Source organism: Palaemon carinicauda, chromosome 31 (assembly GCF_036898095.1).
Source record: "Palaemon carinicauda isolate YSFRI2023 chromosome 31, ASM3689809v2, whole genome shotgun sequence".
Taxonomy (NCBI): Eukaryota; Metazoa; Arthropoda; class Malacostraca; order Decapoda; family Palaemonidae; genus Palaemon; species Palaemon carinicauda.
Genome location: NC_090755.1, coordinates 66,937,809 through 66,960,308, shown reverse-complemented (window position 1 = coordinate 66,960,308; position 22,500 = coordinate 66,937,809). Strand labels below are relative to the sequence as shown.

At 36.0% G+C, this 22,500-nt stretch overlaps 1 protein-coding gene across 1 annotated transcript; it reads left to right on the top strand.

The window, feature by feature from the left end:
- Nucleotides 1–2,470: 2,470 nt before the first annotated feature.
- On the top strand, nucleotides 2,471–18,372 carry LOC137625004 (uncharacterized). The gene is made up of 4 exons (XM_068355941.1): nucleotides 2,471–2,699; nucleotides 3,456–3,614; nucleotides 11,004–11,165; nucleotides 16,863–18,372. Exons 1-4 carry the CDS (start codon nucleotides 2,477–2,479, stop codon nucleotides 17,108–17,110), a joined length of 792 nt encoding a protein of 263 aa, XP_068212042.1. The 5' UTR covers nucleotides 2,471–2,476; the 3' UTR covers nucleotides 17,111–18,372.
- The last annotated feature ends 4,128 nt before the right edge of the window (nucleotides 18,373–22,500 follow it).

The window sequence follows — 22,500 nt, the reverse complement described above, 5'->3', positions numbered from 1 at the left end:
TATATATATATATTTATACTGTATATATATATATATATTGTATATATATATACATATATATATATATATATATATATATATATATATATATATATATGTGCGTGTGTGTGTGTTTGTATGTATGTATGTATGTATAAAACAACAACAAGATGCAGTTGTTTCTAGTCCACTTCAGGACAAAGGCCTGCAGTGGTGGCCTATTGGAAGCGTCCCTGCCTGGTGCTCGTCGGACTGATATTCCAGTCCTGCTCAAACTATAATTTCTTTAGTGTCTGCCACCGCACCATCCTTGTGAGCTAAGGGTGAGGTTTATGGTGCAGACTATAGGTCTACCTAGTGAGTCATCAGCAGCCATTTTCTGGCTCTCCCTGATTATGGCTAGGGTGGAGGTGAGGGGTTTGGGCGCTGATCCTATGTATATATGGTCAGTCTCTAGGGCATTTTCCTGCTGGCAAGGGCCTTGTCACTTTCCCTTACTTCTGCCATTCGTGAGTGGCCTTAAATCTTTATTTATGTCTGAGGTTTGGCCAATTTTCATAACCCTGCCGGCCAACTGGAGTTTAGTGATTGAGGAGACCTGTCTGATAGCCCACAGCTTTGCTGATGGTGGCGATACACAAACCCTTTCACCACGGTAATTAAGTTATCCCCACTCAGAAAGGAATATATATACATATATATTTATATATATACATATATATGTGTGTATGAATAGTGTTCGTGTACTCTACACATCAATTTTGTATCCATATTTTAGTTCATAATGGTTTATGACCTCTATTCATTCATGTTTATATATATATATATATATATATATATATATATATACATACATATATAGTTCACCTGAAAGCATATTACATCTTAGATATGTGCCTGGAATCATTTATGAGCCCATTTAATTCCTGTTCTAATAAAACAGATATTGTATTTTGGATGTCATAGGTATTTAAAATTCAGTTGACTTGTGCCCTTAAGATATTACATATACTCTAACATGGACTGTTCTTGTAATCAAATGGATCTTTGAATATAAAAGTGCTGATATAGACGTCGATGGAGTTAGTATTTGGAAGAGAGACAGTACTCAAGGAATATTTGTGGTGTTGATTATTGAGAACATGAGGGAGCCAATTAAGAGATTAAACAAAGGACTGACACTTGGAGTGGATTGAATTACAAGTGAGATGTAGTATGGTTGTCATAATGTGAATTGATGGTCGACCAGGGTTTATAAGTTATATCTGGGTGAGGGAAAGGTTCTGGAGGAGTATGTTAGAGGAAAGAGACGTTTGCTGTTCAATAGTAATAGTGTTAGAGGCAAATGTGGTAGTTATAGGTCATGGTGTTGCATAGTCAGCCAGGGAATATGCATAATGGGATAACTGATTGAGAAAGTAAAGCATGTTACAGAAAGTCTTATAAGGAAAAGTACCATTGTACAGAGAAGTTTGAATGCAGAGGAAACGAGCTACATGTGGAATACATAGATTAGGAAAAAGTTTATAACAGATACAACAGAGAAGCTATATGGATGGTGTTAAGAAAGTATTGCATTGAAGAAAACTTGCTGGGAACAATGCAAAGTTTTTGTGATGAAAGGGAAACGTGTGTGAGGACATGTACTGTTGTTAGAATAACAGGTTTGATAGGAGTGTGTAATGCCTCTTTGGATTACTACATTCTGTATAGATGAAATGATGTGAGAAGTCAGAGAAAGAATTTGTAATTATGCTTGCAATATTGTTAATAAAGAAAATGTAGCGTTAGACTATTGTGGAAATATTCATTTCTAAAAACAACACAGTACTGGTTATTGATAGTAAAGAGAACCTGCAGATGCTAGTATAAGACATTTAAATTGTTTGGAGGAGGAGAAATTATGATTAGTAAGGATAAATAGCAACAAGGAAGATTGTTAAGATGCGACAATGAATTTCAGTATAGATAATAGAAGAATGGACGTAGCTGATTCTAATATGTATTTCATCATCATCCTCATCATTGAGATTTTGGACATCAATGTCCACAGTTATGGCTGATTACGTAAATTGGACATTTTGCTTGACCGTGACTTTGAACTTTCAATATTTAATCATTTCCAGCTTTTTACATAACAGTTAATCCCTGTAAGTTTTATTACTCTACTATTACAATTATGGACAGGAAGATGTTCATAAACACACACAAACAAGGGGTAAAACATAACTTCGTTCCAACTTTGTTGGCGGAGGTAACAAAGTACCTTCAGGAAGTCCATCATAACAGGTGATTACAAGATGATATTCCCCTGTAACAATAGGAGTAAACCACTTGCCCAGCTGAAGACTAGCTCTAAAGGGTCATGAAACTATATCTAGATCTTGCCTTAATGCAATCTTTATCCTGCACACAGGTAGCCTATCTATCTGTATATCTATCTATTTATATATACACCATGTTCTTTTTATGTTTGCAGAACCCCAAAATGATCCTAATGTGGCTACTTCGCTTTCTCATTGTGGTATCTTTAAGCACTCTCCTAGCTGCACAGTTCCCTGTGTATCCCCAGCCAACCTCAACCTCAACCTTTTCCTGCACTTCAGGCCAACCTTCCGTCCTGTACATAGAGAGTAATATATATGGCAACTTCTTTATGGCTGTTGGGAAGATAATAAATGACACCAGCGTGACCTCGACGATGACTACTAATCAGGAATGTAAGTGCGTAATCAGTGAAGTGTAACCTAACCAGAATTAATGCAAGGTAATTCCCAATCTTATGCAGCAAAGATTATCATACAGAGTACAGAATTTTCATCTTTGATAAGACTTGTGCTTCAAATATTAGTAAAGATTGAACCTCTTTCTAATGTCCTCCTTTCATACCAGTTTTATTTGTTTGGTCTTACCTTTAGGTCCCCTTCTTCCACATACGATTCACATGCAATCTTTCTAAGCAGCTCCCTCCCTTTTTCTGTCATTCTTATTTAACAACCCCTGTTCCCTCAATTCAAGGGCACCCTCAAGATTTGCTTTATGTATCTCGAACTTTTGCTTCCATAGTTTCTTTTTTTAATTTCACCCTATTTGCTTTTACTCTTCTATTTGATGCCTTATTCACCTCTCAACCTTCACTCATCCCTGCAGTGTCACCTACAAATGGCAGAACTAATGTCACCAACTCTCATTCTAATCTCTTGCTTCATGTATTCACCCTTGCATCATCTGGAAGGTCTATAGGATACATTATTCATAGACCTTGCTCTCCTCTTCTCCAAATGGCTCCCGTACCTCCATTACATAACTAAAAACCACCATTGAACTACTACCAAATCAGCTTCTAACAGTCAAGACATTTTTGCTTCCTTAGACATTCTGTCATATTGGAAAGTGCTAAATGTATAGAAAAATATTAGTTGTTTCTAGTTTATAAATACATTGCCAAACTAATCTAAAATGCAGAACAATTTCAGGTATGTGTCGCATCCACTGCCTTAAAAATCCAAGATGCATGGCGGTATCATCAGAATTCAACGGCAATGGCTTCCTGTGTAAGTTTGCCAGTCTTGGACCTCTGGAGACTACTATAGATGACATCAGCGATAGAAACGCAACATACATCTTCCGTCACGGTAATGGTCTCAGTATGTTTAATCCATCAGTAATAGCTCTTAGACTAGGGCTAGATTAGATAGATGAGATTGAACATAACAACAGAGGTTTTAGATCATATTTAGGCTAAACTTATGAGGTGGGAGATGATGTTAAAGGAATAAGATGTCATATGATCATAGAGGACTTAGACCAGATCAAATAGTATGCTAAAATAAGACGGAACAGGTTTAAATTAAATCACTTATATATATATATATATATATATATATATATATATATATATAATATATAATATATATATATATATATATATAATATATATATATATATATATATATATATATATATATATATATATACACATATGTATATATATATCACGATAATAGAGGAGGAGGAGATATGAAAAGTATAAGAAGAGTGTTCTAAAGTTTGGAAAAGTGATGAAAAAAAGAAAGAAAAAAAAACAAGGTAATAGTATCAGGGCAGTCCCACTTGCACTTTTAACGTGAATTGGTGGAAGATGCCTTAGATGGTTCTGACTATTATTATTATTATTATTATTATTATTATCATTATTATTATTACTAGTCAAGCTACAACCCTAGTTGGAAAAGCAAGGTGCTATAAGCCCAAGGGCTCCAGTAGGGAAAAATAGCCCAGGAAATAAATAAATGATGAGAGTAAATTAACAATAAATCATTCTAAAAACAGTAACAGCGTCAAAACAGATATGTCCTATATAAACTATTAACAACGTCAAAACCAGATATGTCATATATAAACTATAAAAAGACTCATGTCACCCTGGTCATCATAAAACATTTGCTCCAACTTTGAATTTTTGAAGTTCTATTGATTCAACTACCCGATTTGGAAGATCATTCCACAACTTGGTAACAACTGGAATAAAACTTTTAGAGTATTGAGCCTCATGATGGAGAAGGCCTGGCTATTAGAATTAACTGCCTGCCTAGTATTACGAACAGGATAGAATTGTCCCGGGAGATCTGAATGTAAAGGATGGTCATAGTTATGAAAAATCTTATGCAACATGCATAATGAACTAATTGAACAACGGTGCCAAAGATTAATTTAATATCTAGATCAGGAATAAGAAATTTAATAGACCGTAAGTTTCTGTCCAAAAAATTAAGATAGAAAATCAGTGGCTGAAAACCAGACTGGAGAACAATACTCAAAACAAGGTAGAATGAAAGAATTAAAACACTTCTTCTGAATAGATTGATCACCGAAAATCTTGTAAGACTTTCTCAATAAGCCAATTTTTTGTGCAATTGAAGAAGACACAGACCTCATGTGTTTCTCAAAAGTAAATTTGCTGTCGAGAATCACACCTAAAATTTTAAAAGAGTCATACAAATTTAAAGAAACATTATCAATACTGAGATCCGGATGTTGAGGAGCCACCGTCCTTGACCTACTTACAATCATACTTTGAGTTTTGTTAGGATTCAACTTCATACCCCATAATTTGCATCATGCACTAATCTTAGCTAAATCTCTATTAAGGAATTCACCAACCCCAGATCTACATTAAAGGGATGGAATTGATGCAAAGAGAGTAGCATCATCTGCATATGCAACAAGCTTGTTTTCTAGGCCAAACCACATGTCATGTGTATATAGTATGAAAAGTAATGGGCCAAGAACACTACCCTGTGGAACACCGGCCATCACATTCCTATAATCACTATGGTGCCTATCAACAACAACTCTTTGAGATCTATTACTTAAAAAATCAATAATAATGCTAAGAAACCGCCCACCCACTCCCAACTGTTTGAGTTTGAAAACAAGGGCCTTATGATTAACACGTTCAAAGGCAGCACTAAAATCAAGGCCAATCATACGAACTTCCTGACCACAATCAAGGGATTTCTGTACAGCATTGGAGATTGTAAGAAATGAATCACATGTTCCAAGGCATTTACGAAAACCAAATTGCAAACTAGGGAATAGATGGTTACCTTCAGCACACCTATTAAGACGTTTTGCCAGAAGATGTTCAAAAACTTTAGATAATATGGGAGTTATGGAAATTGGGCTGTAATCAGTGGGACTTGAGCTACCATTAACACATTTACATAGAGGAGTAACATTACCAATTCTCCAACAAGTGCTAAAAGCTCCTCTTCTTGCTAACTTGTGCAAAATAACAGATAACTTTGGAGCTAAGAAATCTGCTGTCTTTATAAAAAACAAAGGAAAAATACCATTTGGGTCTACACCTCCATAAGCACCAAGGTCCATCAACAGAGCTTTAATCTCACGAGATCGAAAAGCTAAACTAGTTAGTTTAGCCCCAGGAAAACAGGAATGAGGAAGTTCAAGTTTTTCATTACTCTGTTTACTGTCAAAGACATCAGCCAAAAGGGTTGCCTTTTCCTTTGGACAGTGAGTGACTGAGCCATCTGGTTTAAGTAAAGGAGGAACTGTTGCATCTACAGCAAAGAGTGCAGATTAAAGGGTAGACCACCATTTATGTTCCTCAGTTGTACCAGAAAGGGTTTCTGTTATGGTTAAATTGTACTTCTTTTCAGTTGGGGCATAAACACTCTGAGCAAAAGCTCGAAGCTGAGTATAGTTGTTCCAGTTCAAATCTGATCTGTTACCTTTCCAAAGATGATAGGCCTCCTGCTTCTCCAAATAAGCACGTCTACAATCATCATTGAACCATGGTTTGCCCGTCACTTGATACCTTAGCACACAAGAAGGGATACGCCTATCAATTATGTTGACTAGATTCTCATTCAAAGGGACAGCAGGATCTACACTTCTATATAATTGTGACCGATTCAAGCACAAAAGATCATACAAAATCCCATTCCAGTCTGCTTGGGATTTCATATAAATTTTACAAGAATATGATATATCAGGGACAGGCTGCTCAGTCTTTACTACTAATGAAATCAAGGCATGATCAGATGTCCCGACTGGAGAACCAACCTTACTAGTTATAACGCCAGGGGAGTCAGTGTATACGAGGTCCAAGCAATTACCAGACCTGTGAGTAGCTTCATTTATGATTTGCTCACAGCCTGATTCAGAGGCAAAGTCTAAAGCTCTTAAGCCATGGCGATCGGTAGGAGAGATAGAACTTAACCACTCCCTATGGTGAGCATTAAAATCACCAACAAACACAAAAGAAGCCTTTCTATCATCTTCTTGTATCTTAGCCATAATGGTAAGAAGACAATCGAAGAAAGAATCATCCATGTCTGGATTCTGATAGATCGAACACAAATAAAAGTTGTTATGCTTGCCACAAACTTTTGTTACCTGAATCTCATGACACCACCGTCCGTAAACTTGCAGTAAAGTTGCCTGGCTTTCTCGTATATAGTGTTGATATCCAGTGCAATGTTCTCCATCCAATCACTTATCCAAACAACTAATGCTGACCCCACGCTTACGATGGCCTCATTGTGGGAAGTTACCATCCTTTTTGCTCTCTTGTTGAAAATGACCTTTGGTGTCATCCTTGTATTTGTTTCTTCCTACAAGATGTAGCGAGCAGTAAATTTATTGATGCCGTAATGGTGGCCTACGTCTGGTTAATTTCTCCCTTTCTTAAACATGTCAAGGAGTTTTATCTTCTCTTCTATAGTAAACCTCTTTCTTCGATGCTTGGGTCACTGCCAGAAGTCTTAGGAGGTTCAAAACGTTTGGCTGGCATCATACGGCTTAAAAGCAATTCATAGATTTTGCCAAAATATAATATAGCACCACAGAACACCGTTAACAATGCAGAGTAATATTGTGTACTTATGCGTAGAAGAAAACAGAACAGCGTTAGATACTGAATGCTGCATTGTGCATGAGAGTGATCCTGATCCAGCAGGAAGTCAGTACTAAGGATGTAGATGAGCGTGCTCGGATTTGTGGTGTCCCCTTCACTGGCCAATAGCATGCTTTGACAAAAGTGACTGGGAAAGTACAGTAAGGCTATCCTCCTCAGGCTTTCCAATATTTTTTTCTATAGAGGTGTGTTTTTCTTTATGTCACTTACAGCACACTAAGCATTGCAGTCTTGCTACCGAGCGAAATTTCAGTATTTTTATTTAGGTACATAATTTAATATATTAATTTTTAGGCCTAAAGATTGTTATTTTCAACGGAAAGGGAATTAAAATCTGATAAAATGATAGAACCTATCTGCCCCCCTCCCCCCCCCCAAAAAAAAGAATAAAACTTATCTGCCCCAAAAACTGCTGTATAGAAAAAGAGTCCAGAATATAGATTTACTTACAATACCATATATTTATAAATTTGCTATGTACTGATGGCACGATAGGTGAATTATGACATGGGGAAGGATTACTTTATTATTGTGATGGTCACATTTCAGTTAGAGCTACTATGTTGCCTATCATTGTATGACTTATGTTTCCAATAGTTCTAAATAATTTCTAATAACAGGTGATGAATCCAGGGCCATGGCTTTGTTAATCTTAAAATTTAACAAATTAATTCTCTGGTACTCCTTTCCCTTATATTTAGAGATTGGTGGTATTAATGTAGGAAAAAGTTCTATCTTTTGATCTACTATGATTGAAATTTTGTACTCTTGCCTGGATGTCACCAACTCCCCCCAGGATATTATTTCATCTCCTCTTCCTTATCACCATCTTCATCTGCTAGGCTCTTATCGCCAGGATGACCTCCGTTGATGCCTTTAGACCTTGAGTCCCTAGATCTAAGAAGTGCTTTTCTTTCCGTAGAGAGTGAGGCATTTCGTATTCTATTAGGATGTCAGTTTTTTCATTCTAGCGGAGGAGTCTTTCATTCTTCTTGTAGGTATGATTAATCTCGGTCTATGCTCGTACAATTTCAAAGTGAATGTAATGGTACCTTTTAAAGTGCGGTTGGAATCCTTGCTTCATTAAGTATTCTGAAATTGCAGTGCTATTGTGATATTCAAGGTACCATACATCTTAGCCATAGCTCTTCTTACTTTTCTATGTATTTTGTAATTTGATTTTTAATTGTTTATAGATTTTCTTTATTTTTTAAGTTGTTTCGACGACGTGTCATGCTTGGAGATTTTAATGTGGTGTTATATGAAAGTTTGATTACTGAAGTGGTATTCTTCTAGAGGTCGTTATTTTTTAGGGTATCTTAAGGATTCGCTCAGGCACACCATTCTATCTGTTTCTTTATTTCCTTTCCTCACTGGTCTATTTTCCCTGCTGTGTCCCTTGGGCTTAACCTGCCTTACTAACTAGGGTTGTAGCTTAGCTAGTAATAATAATGATAATAACCAAAAGTCAGATCATCACACAGTATCCTAGAGACTGGACATATACATCTGATCAGTGGTGATCATGGCTTGGTTAATAATGTTTTCAGTGAAACTTACCAAGTCGTGAGTTGGCTTTAACTATGTGTCTATAGATAGAGTATAATCAAAGTTTCCACTAAACTATCAATAATGTTGTATCTGTCTACTGCTACTCCTATTTCTGCCATTGTTGTTTTTATTTCAACAAATAGAGATTAATCCTATTCGCATTAGCCTTAAATGGGATATCCTCTGCCATTTGCTAAGATATCCTCTTAACACGTTTTGAAGATGATAATTCCATATTATTTGCTGGAGCTAGAAAGCTGCAGCTCTCAATTGACAAAATTATTCATTGAGTGGATGAATGGATTTAAGTGTTCGACAAACAAATCTGTTGTTGTCCTTTTCTGTCGTATATGGGGAGTACTGTGCATTCAGATTAGGATATGTACATAAACAGATTTTTAGGGTTCATATTTGACTGCTGGTTGATATGGGTTACTCACCTGAAATCTTTAAAAGTAGAATATCTTGAGGCTATAAATTTTTTATAAGTTTTGCTTCACACTGCATGGGAGACAGGGAGAAAAACTATTTTGGAATTATACAAAGCCTTATTTTTTTCAAATTAGTTATGGTTGTGAAATATACTCATCAGCCATTCGAGGCTAATTAAGGATCTTAGATTCTATACACCATACTAGCATCAGATTGGCTACTGGAGCTTTGAGAACTTCACCCATTCTAAGACTCCTAGTTAACGCCAGATAATTACCTTTAGACCTTCACCGAAAGTCTTCTATTGTTCGGTATTGGTATAGGTTGCAAAGACTTCTTCATTAGCCTTTTAGACTATAATCACTATAATTAATTGTAGGTATTACGAGTTGCACCTCAAGCTTATGGGTTTAGGATAAAACAATGAATAAACAGTTTTGATATAGTGAGAAAGGTTCTTCCGGTTAGGATATCAACAACCCCACAATGAAAATGACCAGAGATGTCTTTCTGTACATATTTTAAAGGCATCAAAAAGAACATGACTGACTTAAAAGCCTCTTCTGTTTATATGGAATATTTAAAGTTTTATCTTTGCTGATGGTTCCAAATCTGATGCTGGTGTTGGATTTGGAGTATAGAGCAGTGCCTTTAATTGTAGTGGTGCACTTCCCCCAGAATCTTTAATATTTACTGCGAAACTATATGTCATATTAACCACTATTGAAATAAATGATATTAAAAGAGGAGGACAATTTTACAATTTTAGTAATGCCAGAACTGTCCTACAAGCTTTGAAAGTTTTCAATTCTAGTAACCATGTAGTCATTATTTAGCTGAGAGGTATCAGATTTCAATCTTGCTGTGTTCCTGCACAGATAGAGTGGCAAAGGAAGCCACAGCTGTATTGCTTCTAAGAAGATATACCCTCTTCTGTAATGATTTTTTACAAAGCATAAAGAGCCTCTTTTCTAATATTTGGCGGCAGCAATAAGATGGGGGAAATAGTGAGTTTTATATGTTCTTGGAGGTATAATGTGATGCCTTGAAAGTAGGAGAATACGCTTTGTCGGCTTCGCATTGGTCACATTTGACATGAGTTTTTGATAACTGGTCAACACCAGCCATATTGTGATGAGTGTCTGGTACCCTGACAGTGAGGCATTTATTGACCGAATGGCCCAACCGTAAGTTATTGAGAAATAGATTTCTATTTGAGGCTAAAGGTGGGGATGACAGGTTTATTCTTACCAAGATTTTTAGGCAGGATGTGTTGTATGATACTAGGGACATTTTTAGATTTATTTCAGAAGCAAGTCATCCGAAAACTATTTGACTTTTATACTGAACTGTTTGCTTTCATGGTTTTAAAATGAATTTTCTTTTATAATTCATTTATAATAAATGATATCTGCATCCATGATCTTATATCAGATTGCCAGAAAACCCAAAACCAATCAATCAACAACAAAAAAGAAAGTAAAAATTATTGCCTTACTCAAAAGAATGTAGCATGAATATTATTGCTATCAGACTTAATATTTATATCTATTATTATGATTATAATTATCATTATTGTTGTTGTTGTTGTTATTGTTAGCTTCACTCGAGGGAAAGACCTGGGGATTCAGGAAGGACCAACTCTACTATTTCGAATTACCAAACATTATGACGTTCCTTAAAGCAAAGGAAGCATGTAAGAGGATTCCTGGATTTCGCCTTGTCATTATCAGATCTCTGGAAGTCATGAAGTCTTTACATTGTAAGTATAAAGTTCCATATGCATTGTGTATGGGACTATTAGCTTGTAGAGTTGAAACCTTTGAGTACTGACCCAGGAAAGTACAAAAGGGTCATAGTATTAGATCTATTGAATAGTTTTAATTCCTTTGACTCTTAAATTCTCTGCCATTTTGTGTGCATTAGATTTTAGAGATTAGTTAAAATTGACAGATTCTTAAATGTTGAATAATGAAACATTAAATTTTGCATAAAATTGTTAATTGGTAATTATCACTAGCAAAGCTACAAATCTAGTTGGAAAAGCAAGATGCTTTAAGCCCAAAGGCTCCAACAGGGGAAAAATAGCTCAGTGAGGAAAGGAAAAAAAAATAAATATAGGATATGAGAGAGAATGAACAATAAAATATTTTGAAAACAGTAACATCAAAACAGATGTGTCACATATAAATTATAAAAAGACATATGTCAGCCTGTTCAACATAAAAACATTTACTGCAAGTTTGAACTTTTGAAGTTCTACTGATTCTACTAACCGATTTGGAAGATCATTCCACAACTTGGTCACAGCTGGAATAAAACTTAGAGAATACTGTGTAGTGTTAATCCTTATGATGGAGAAAGCCTGACTATGAGAATTAACTGCATGGCTAGTATGACAAACAGGATGGAACTGTCCGGGAAGATCTGAATGTGATGGAGGGTCAGAATTATGAAAAATCTTATGCAACATGCATAATGAACTAATTGAACAACGGTGCCAAAAATTTATATCTAGATCAGGAATAAGAAATTTAATAGACCGTAACTTCCTGTCCAACAAATTAAGATGAGAATCAGTAGCTGAAGACCACACAGGAGAATGATACTCTAAAAAAAGGTAGAATGGATGAATTGAAACACTTCTTCAGAATAGATTGATCACCGAAAATCTTAAAAGACTTTCTCAATAAGCCACCTTTTTTGTGCAATTGAAGAAGACACAGACCTAATGTGTTTCTCCAAAGTAAATTTGTTGGCGAGAATCACACCTAAAATTTTTAAAGAGTCATACAAAGTTAACGAAACATTATCACTGCTGAGATCGGGACGTTGAGGAGCCACTGTCCTTGACCTATTTACAATCATACTTTGAGTTTTGTTAAGACTTAACTTCATACCCCATAATTTGCACCATGCACTAAGTTTATCTAGGTTTATTAAGGGATTCAGCTATCCCAGATCTACATTCAGGAGATGGAATTGATGCAAAGAGAGTAGCATCATCTGCATATGCAACAAGCTTGTTTTCTTGCCCAAACCACAGGTCATGTGTATATAGTATGAAAAGTATTGGGCCAAGAACACTACCCTGTGGAATTCCAGATATCACATTCCTGTATTCACTAGGGGGCCCATCAACAACAACTCTTTGAGATCTATTACTTAAAAATTCAATAATAATGCTAAGGAACGACCCACCCTCCCCCAATTGTTTGAGTTTGAAAACAAGGGCCTCATGATTAACACGTTCAAAGGCAACACTAAAATCAAGGCCAATCATACGAACTTCCTGACCACACTTAAGGGATTTCTGTACAGGATTGGAGATTGTAAGAAGGGCATCACATGTTCCAAGGCCTTTACGAAAACCAAAATGCAAACTAGGGAACAGATAATTACCTTCAGCTAACAGATTAAGACGTTTTGCTAGAAGGCGTTCAAAAACTAGATATGGGAGATATGGAAATTGTGAGGTAATCAGTTGGACTTGAGCTGCCACAAACACATTTACATAGTGGAGTAACATAATTAATTCTCAAACAAGTGCTAAAAGCTCCTCTTCCTGCTAACTTGCACAAAATAGCAGATAACTTTGGAGATAAGAAATCTGCAGTCTTTATGAAAAACAAAGTAAAAATACCATTTGGGTCTACACCTCCATAAGCATCAAAGTCATCATCAGAGTTTTAATTTCACGAGATTGAAAAGCCAAACTAGTTACTTTAGCCTCAGGAGAACAGGAATAAAGAAGTTCGAGTTTTTCATTACTCTGCTTTGTTTACTGTCAAACTTATCAGCCATAGGGGTTGCCTTTTCCTTTGAACAGTGTGTGACTGAGCCATCTGTTTTAAGTAAAGGAGGAACTGTTACATCAACACCAAAGAGTGCAGATTTAAGGGTAGTCCACCACCTATCTTCCTGGGTTGTACCAGAAAAGGTTTCTTTTATGGTTTGATTGTATTCCTTGTTAGTTGAAGCATAAACTCTTTGAGTAAAATCTCTAAGCTGGGTATAGTTATTCCTTTTCAAATCTGATCTGTTACCCTTCCAAAGATGATAGGCCTCCTGCTTCTCCAAATAAGCACATCTACAATCATTATTGCACCACGGTTTGTCCTTCACTCGTTACCTTAGCGCAGGAGAAGGGATACGCCTATCAATTATGTTGACTAGATTCTCATTCAAATGGACATCAGGATCAAGACTACCATATAATTATTTCAGTCTGATTGAGATTTCTTATTAATCTTACATGAGTATGATACCTCAGGGACAGACTGCTCAGTCTTCACTACTAATGAAATCAAGGCATGATCAGATATCCCGACTGGATAACCAACCTTACTTATTATAATGCCAGGGGAGTCAGTGTATATGAGGTCCAAATAGTTGCCAGACATGTGAGTAGCTTCACTTATGAATTTTCACAGCCTGATTCAGAGGCAAAGTTTAAAGCTCTTAAGCCATGGTGATCAGTAGGAGAAACGGAACTTAACCGCTCCCTATGGTGAACATTGAAATCACGAACAAAGACAAAAGAGGCCTTTCTATCATCTTCTTGTATCTTAGCCATAATGGTAAGAAGACAATCAAAGATAGAATCATCTACGTCTGGATTCCGGTAGATCGAACACAAAAAGTTGTTATGCCTGCCACAAACTTTTATTACCTGAATCTCATGACATCCACATTCATAGCAGAACTTGTGAGAAGCAGGATACTCAGTCCTAATATATACCGCCATTCCCTTGGCCTTAGGGATGGCAGCAGGAATATAGTGCAAGCAATGATTTTTAAGGATCAGATATTGTAATGATTCATCATCATCATCATCATCATCTCTTCCTATCCCTATTGACGCAAAGGGCCTCGGTTAGATTTCGCTGATCGTCTCTATCTTGAGCTTTTAATTCAATACTTCTCCATTCATCATCTCCTATTTCACGCTCCATAGTCCTCAGCCATGTAGGCTTGGGTCTTCCTACTCTTCAAGTGCCTTGTGGAGTGCAGCTGAACGTTTAGTGAACTAATATCTCTTGGGGAGGGCGAAGAGCATGGATTGCTAAGATATACCCCCTAGCACGGTATAATTACTTAATCATTAAATTAAGTAGATATTGACTATTCTCGATTTTGTCTGACGAATATTTAAGCATCCAATACTATACATATATACATTTATTTAAAAATTTCGAAGATGATTTTTCAGATCCTTCCATATTTTCACCACAAGTATCAAATATCCTGGAAGTTTTAAAATCAGTAACGATTTTTTATCTCAGACTTAGTCTTGAGTTTTCTCAAAATGTCTGTGAATATTACTTTCGGAATAGTATTAAATTGTGTAAAAACGGCTGGAAAGTAAATTTGAAAAATATAGATTTTACTCTCACTGAATTATTTGTGCTTAACCCTTTAAATGTCGAATTTTATTATTACTGAGTTTTGTTAGGTAGTAGGTTGGCCAGGGCACCAACTGTGGCAGGATGTTGCAAAAACAACCCCCACACCCTTGATCACACTAACTGACAAATGTCTCCTCTGCACAGACTTTCCCCTTACGTTATCATAAACTGGACTCTTAGACAAAAAGGACATGAAAACCAACCATAACCTTAACTCAATATTCTTAAAACTAAACACAACCAATATGATTACTATACTTAAAACCAAAGATATCATACAGACAACAAAAAAAAAAAAAAAAAAAAAAAATTAACATACAAAATTAATTGAAATACCACATTCACATAAACCCAGAGAAAAAATATCAAAACTTAAACTAAGATGCACCACAACCAAATATGTTCATATATATATATTTATTCTTCAGTGTCTGATTTCCTCTTGGTAAGGGTAGAAGTAACTCTTTAGCTATGGTAAGCAGCTCTTCTAGGAGAAGGACAGTCCAAAATCAAACCATTGTTCTCTAGTCTTGAGTAGTGCCATAGCCTCTGTACCATGGTTTTTCACTGTCTTGGATTAGAGTTCTCTTGCTTGAGGGTACACTCGGGTACTCTATTCTATCTTATCTCTCTTCCTCTTGTTTTGTTAAAGTTTTTATAGTTTATATTTTATGAAAAATGTATTCTAATGTTATTATTCCCAATATATTTTAATTGTTAATTACTTCTCCTGGAGTTTATTTATTTCCTTATTTCCTTTTCTCATTGGTTTATTTTCCCAGTTGGAGCCCTTAGGGTTATAGCATCTTGGTTTTCCAACTAGGGTTATAGCTTGGCAAGTAATAATAGACAATATTTAAGATTCTCTCATCAAAAATCCGTATATAATAGATTCTTTTAGAATCAAAGTTTGAATCATTTGATTATGAGTGTCAGGTGAATTGATTTACAGTTAACTGAATGATGCCTAATTGTAACAACTCTTTCTTAATGGGATATATTTATGTTGAACAGGCTGACATAAATCTCTTTTTATGGTTTTTACATGGAAAATTTGTTTTAATGTTGTTTTTGTTTTTAAAATATTCTATTTTAATTGTTCATTTCTTCTCATATAGTTTATTTATTTCCTTATCTCCTTTCCTCACTGGACTATTTTTCCCTGTTGGAGCCCTTGGTTTTATTTTATTCTGCTTTTCCAATTATGGATGTAGATTAGCCAATAATAATAATAATAATAATAATAATAATAACTAGCGAAACCTGTGTAAATTACACGAAATGATATTTTCAATACTAATTATCTTGTTCCCCAACTTATACATGTTTGAATAAAATGTGATAAGATTTGACTTGTATATGTTTATTTTAAAAAATGAGGAATACATGAAACAATTTACAAAACTTCTTTATATACAGTATTTCTAGTGAAGGTAGTTCCTCTTCTCTGGCCATGAGTAGAATTATTCTGAGGACAAATTTTCACTCTTACACTGTTCATAGACCTTGCTCTTGAGAAGGCTACATAAAGTTGTCCATGAGTAAAGCAAGGTAGATCCCAACCTTATCGAAAGTCTGTCCTTGAGCTTTATTAATGATCATTGAATATGATAGGCGGACGGGAAATTGAGTAATGTCTTGGAAGATTTGAAGCAAATGGTGATCAGAATTATGAGAAATCTTTTACAATAAGAACGGATTAGTCGTTAAACGAGAAAGCCCGAGATTAATTTTATAATCTAGGTTATGGAAATGGATAGAACTCAAGTTTTTGTCTATTTAAAAAAAGTCAGGTGCTAAAGACAAAATTGGGAAAACTATATAGAATGTGCTTTGGTTAAGTAATCAAAGTCTAATGTGAATTTGTAAGAGCATACCATGAAATTATTTCCGTTTTCTCTAAAGCGTGAGACACGAGTATACCATAAGATTATTTCCGTTTTCTTTAAAGCGTGACAAAATAAATAACACACGCTATCGTATTATTGTATGTAGATAATAATAATAATAATAATGCCACCTTTAATAACGTCTTGGTTTTAACTTAATAGCTCCTCATCGTGCTTACTACCTGGACTTACACAAGAAAACTGGCGGCAAGCTCGTCTGGGGTGACTCTACACCTTTCACCAATCCAGAAAACATAGAAATTCGCTACGCAGAACCATTTACATCCCTTTCTACTGAACCGTTTGGTCGCCCAATTTTTTACTTTTACACGACCTTTCTGCAGGACCAGTCTCTTGTATTCCCCGAGCGAGTAATATGTCAAGCTAATCCGTCTGGAGTTGATTGGTAAAATGTTGTCATTGTTTCTCTAAACCTTGTACATGAAAACAAAATGTTGCTCAAGACTAAAAACATAAGTTTCTTTGTATGACCTCTAGCATATTGGGGTTGTTTAATGCACATATAATATGCACACACGTATGTACCCACCTGGATGGTAGTGAGAACTTACTAGTTAGCTTGTTTAATGTCATCGGAAAACTTAGACGTCCCAAATTTTAAGTGTAGCCTACATATCCATTGCTTACTTTGCAAACACTGTTTTCATGTGTTAATTGTCATCTGTATCTTCTTTAGAAGAGATTATATCACATCATGCTTTCTTTGTCTTTGAATTTTTTTTGTTGGTTGTGAATTGTGAGTATATTTTGTTATATACCTGTATATTGCAAAATTGTTGCTGAAATGCTCATCACAAATCAATGCAAATGTAATACTAAGGTAAACCTTAAGAATATGGATGGAACAACAAAGAAGTTAAGCCAGATAATATGTTAGCAATGTGTATAAAACATGTACTTACTCCTCATGAGTGGTTTAATGATGGTCGAAATGTGTAGTGTTGAAGCTTGCCTAATTGTAAAAGCAAAATAAGCCTTATTATTACTATTTCAGAAACTGTATTGCAATTCATTGTCTTAGCTTCAAGGAGTGTTTGTCAGCATCTAATAAAGTATAATAACATGATATTGCTTTAAACGGTAATGAAAGGGAAATAAATGAATATGTGTAAGTATAAACAAAGCAGTGCAGGTGAACAATGGAGCAGTATCGCAATATGGCAACATGCACAGTGTCTAGTGTGATCAATGCTGTTCACGATCCAGGTAAATCCACCAATTTTGGCCCCAAGCCAATGCATCAAAGCAATTCCAGCCTCTAGTTATAAGTTTCTTAGTATAAATATAGCAGATGGTGGCAAGATGAAAAAAGATGTGAGTTGCGGAACACGGGAATCAAGAAAGGCAGCAGAATGTATGGAGGAGATTGGTAAGAAACTTGACTTTTTGGTGGAAACTGTGAGATTGTTGTACCAACTCTCCTTTATGGAAGTGATGTGTGTATGTTGAATACAAAATATATGTGATCATTCACTGAAGTTTAAAAAGAACATGATTCAGGAGTTTTCAGTAAGAAGAGAGTAAAGACTTCAAAAGGCTTAACTTGTCCAGATGGTGGGGAGTGAGAGCCTTTGTGTTTGCAAGATGGAGTTAGCCTTCTTTGTAGTTCTGTAAAGCAACTAAGTTCGGGAATGTGGCAGAATGTGTAGCTCTAGGGATTGTCCACCAGTTATTGGAAACGAGTTCACGTTGAGAGAAATACCAATTTATAACAAATTTTTAAATATATAAAGAAAGTAAAAGTATCATATTTTATTCACATTCATTGTATAGTTTATTAGGAATGACCCCTACCTTAAAACAAACTTTAGAAATATTAATCCATATCTATATCAAAATTGTCATTATCATCACTCATTTTCAAATTCCTTTTTTTTTTTTTTTTTTTTTTTTTTTTTTATACTATATAGATCTTGAATACATTCTTGAGTTTGTTGAATCCATTAACAGAGATCCATCTTAAAGCGTGATTGTGGGACGTAAATATTTCCTTGACTACAGGTATGTTTTTTTAAGCTACATGTTCCATGAAGATTCTAGGTATGAATCTACGTCGTAAATTTCCTTTTAAAAACTTATCCAGTCTTTCTCTTCTTCGATTGTACTGAAAATTGAGTATTGGAAAAGTCTTACAAGATTTTTGGAGTCGTGTATGTGACGAAAAAACGTTTTTTACCTCCGACAACGAAGTTGGGAGGGGGTTATGTTTTCGGCCCTGTTTGCCTTTTTTTTTTTTTTGAACAACTTCCTGACCACAATTTTACTCATAGAGTAATGAAACTTTCAAGGATTAAATGTTATGTAGCGATGTGAACGTGATTCAATTTGAAAGTCCTGGGTTAAAGGTCAAGGTCAAGCAAAAGGTTGAGAAATAAGTTGTCATGGCTGAGGTCATAATTTTACTTATATACTGTAGTAGTGAAATATTCATGGATTAATTGTTATCATGAGACGTGGAAGTGATTCAATTATGAAAGTCCTAGGTAAGAGGTCGAGTAATAAGCTGCCGTGGCGGATGTCTGCGCTCTACTGAGTGCCCCTCTAGTATTAATTCATTTTGCCATGTTTTGAATATTGTCCTTAATCTTTTGAACAAAAATTTGGGTCTTATTAAATTCCTCATGCCTGGTCTGAATATTAATCTCTGGCACCTTTATTAAATTATGTCTCTGTGCATGACGATTCATATTTTTCATAATTTTGACCATCTATTGCATTAAGAACTTCGTGCAAAATCTAGTTATTGATTGATCTGAGACGAAGACGGAGAACTATTTGGCGAAGACACTCGGTTGCTTCTCTCATCGCGAGAGGCGCTAGTCGGGCTGGCTGCTGCTTCTCGAGTCGTCGTCTTCTTCTGGAACACTGTTTGACATCGCAGCTGAAGACGTGATGTTATACGTTTCAAAGGTACGTTGTCAGGATTAGCTTTTCCTTTCAAATTGTTAATAGTTTTTTTTATTAGTGCTGTATAAAATCTTTGATTGGATTCTATAAAGGTAATTTTTAAGAGTTGAAAACAGATGACATAAAGAATATGGTTCTGCATATATTTCCGAGACAGTTGGATACAGCAAATAAGTGTTAGACGCTGACTGATGCCCGAGTTCACAATCATCTCGGGAGAGATTAGACTGTCATGTAAGCTACGAGGAACAGAAAACTACTCTCCAAATGTCAGTTTTAGTTAGTATTAATTAAACATGAATCAAATATTTCCGACCAAATCACACAATTTTCACAGGCAGAAGGAAAAATGGGGCAAGTATCATATATATCCATCAACCTTATTTAAACAATGAGATTTCTCCTCCAAGGAGCAACATCACAATACAACAGGACACTTGTTGCTGTTGGTAATGTCATTGCCTGGTGATCGCCAGATTGGGGTTCTAGTCCTGCCCAAACTCGTTAGTTCCTTTGGTCGCTGCAACCTCGCCAAGCTTGTAAGCTAAGAATGGGGGTTTGGGAGAGCCTATAGTTTTATCTGCTTAGTCATCAGCAGCAATTATCTGGCCATCCTTGGTCCTAGCTAGGGTGGAGAATGGCTTGGGCGCTGATAATACGTATATATGGTCAGTCTCTGGGGCAATATCACTCTCCCTTGCCTCTTCCATTCATGAGTGGCCTTTAAACTTTTAACAGCTGGAATAAGGGGAAGTATCTGTGTAGGAGAATTCAAAATCTGGTCACTGCTTAGTTGAGGGACAGCCCTTCTTAGAGAGGAGATCCTATCGGCATGCCAGCCTTTTTAAAGTCCTTGGAGGCGAGCAATGTTATGGAATATGTAATTATCACCATAATCATCAGCTGTTACTAGTCCACTTTAGAACAAAGGCTTCAGACATGTCCTTCCTCTCACGTCTTTTTATGGTCCTTCTATGCTAGTCTATACCCGCAAATTTTCTTAGCTGGTAAACCTGTCGTCTTCTCTTCCTTACCCTGCTTCTTTTGCAATCTCTAAGGACCCATTCTGTTATTCTAAATGTTCATATATTATCTGTCTTTCTCACTCTATGTGCTGCCTATGTCCATTTCTTTTTCTTATATGTTTTTAGAATATACTCTATTTTAGTGGGCTCTCATATCCATGTTCTTTTTTCTGTCTTGGTGTTATTCCCATCATTATTCTTTCCCTAGCTCTTTGAGTTGTAACTAGCTTTAGTAAGACTCCAAGTTTCTGATGCTTAAGTTAAAACTGGTAGGGCCCTTTGATTAAATACTTTTCATTTCAGAAAAATTGGTATTTTACTTTTCATAATCTCATTTTGTTAACCAAAAGCTCTCCATCCCATGCCTATCCTATTGATTTCGGTCTCATATCCTGGGAAAACACTTACTGTCTGTCATATGTATGTACATTCATTAAAAATCTGTAAAGGTTCGTCCACAGCACTTGTTTGTTGTCTTTCCGCATTTTCATCAAACATTATCGTAGTTTTACTCACAGTCATTTCAGTCCTTCATTTTTACTTTATCTTTTATCGTCTTTTGTATTTCTCCCATGATTTACTGAACGGAACTATATTGTCTGCAAATCCTAAAGTGTTAAGGTATTCTCCATTAATATTGATTCCTACATTTTTTAATGTAATTTTTTAGAATTTCTATGCATTCATGGAATAATTTAGAAGAGATGGGGTCTTCCTGTCTAACTCCTTTCTCAATTGTAATTGCCTTTCGGGGGCATAAAAACAATGAGAATAGCGCCAACGTTATCCCTGCGTGTCGTAAGAGGCGACTAAAAGGGACGGGACGAGGGGGCTGGGAACCCCCTCTCCTGTATAAAAACCCTACGAGACATCAACAAAGAGAAGGAGCTGGGGGGAGAGTGACTGCTCCCCCACTCTAGTTTTGGGGTGTTTGAATGTGCGTGGATGTAGTACGATAGAGAATAAAAGATGTGAGATTGGAAGTATGTTTAGAAGTAGAATGAGGGATGTATTGACCTTGTGTGAGACAAAGATGAAAGGAAAGGGTGAAGTGATGTTTGGTGAAATGTCTGGTAGAGTGTCTGGGATTGAAAAGGGAAGAGCGAGAGAGGGTGTGGCATTATTGCTGAGTGAATGGATGACAGGTAAAGTAGTGGAATGGAAGGAGATATCATCTAGGTTAATGTGGGTAAGGGTGAGGTTGGATAGGGAATGTTGGACGTTTGTCAGTGCGTATGGGCCAGGTAGTGAGAAAAGTGAAGAAGAGCGGAATGAGTTCTGGAATGAATTAACTAGGTGTGTAGAAGGACTGGGTAGAAGGAATTATGTAGTTGTCATGAGTGACTTAAATGCTAGAGTGGGCGCTGGAGAGGTAGAAGGTGTCACTGGGAAGTATGGCGTACCAGGTGAAAATGAGAGTGGTGAGAGACTGGTAGATATGTGTGTTGAGCAAGAGATGGTAATAAGTGCTAGCTTTTTTAAAAAGAATTGATAAAAATAAGTATACATGGGTAAGAGTGGCAAATGGAAGAGTAGTAGAAAGGGCATTATGTGTTGATAACTAAAAGAATGTTTGGAAGATTGAAAGACGTGCACGTGTTTAGGGGTATGGCTAACGGTATGTCTGATCATTTTTTGGTGGAAGGAAAATTACTTGTAGCAAAAGAGTGGGGGAATAGAGTAGGTGGATGTAAAAGGGAGCTAGTGAGGGTTAAAGAGCTAATAAAAATGGGGGTAAAAAGTAAATATCAGGAAAGGTTGAAAATGGCATATGACGAGGTGAGAGTAAGGGAAACTGGTAATTTAGAGGAGGAGTGGAAGTTAGTAAAAGAAAATTTTGTTGGGAT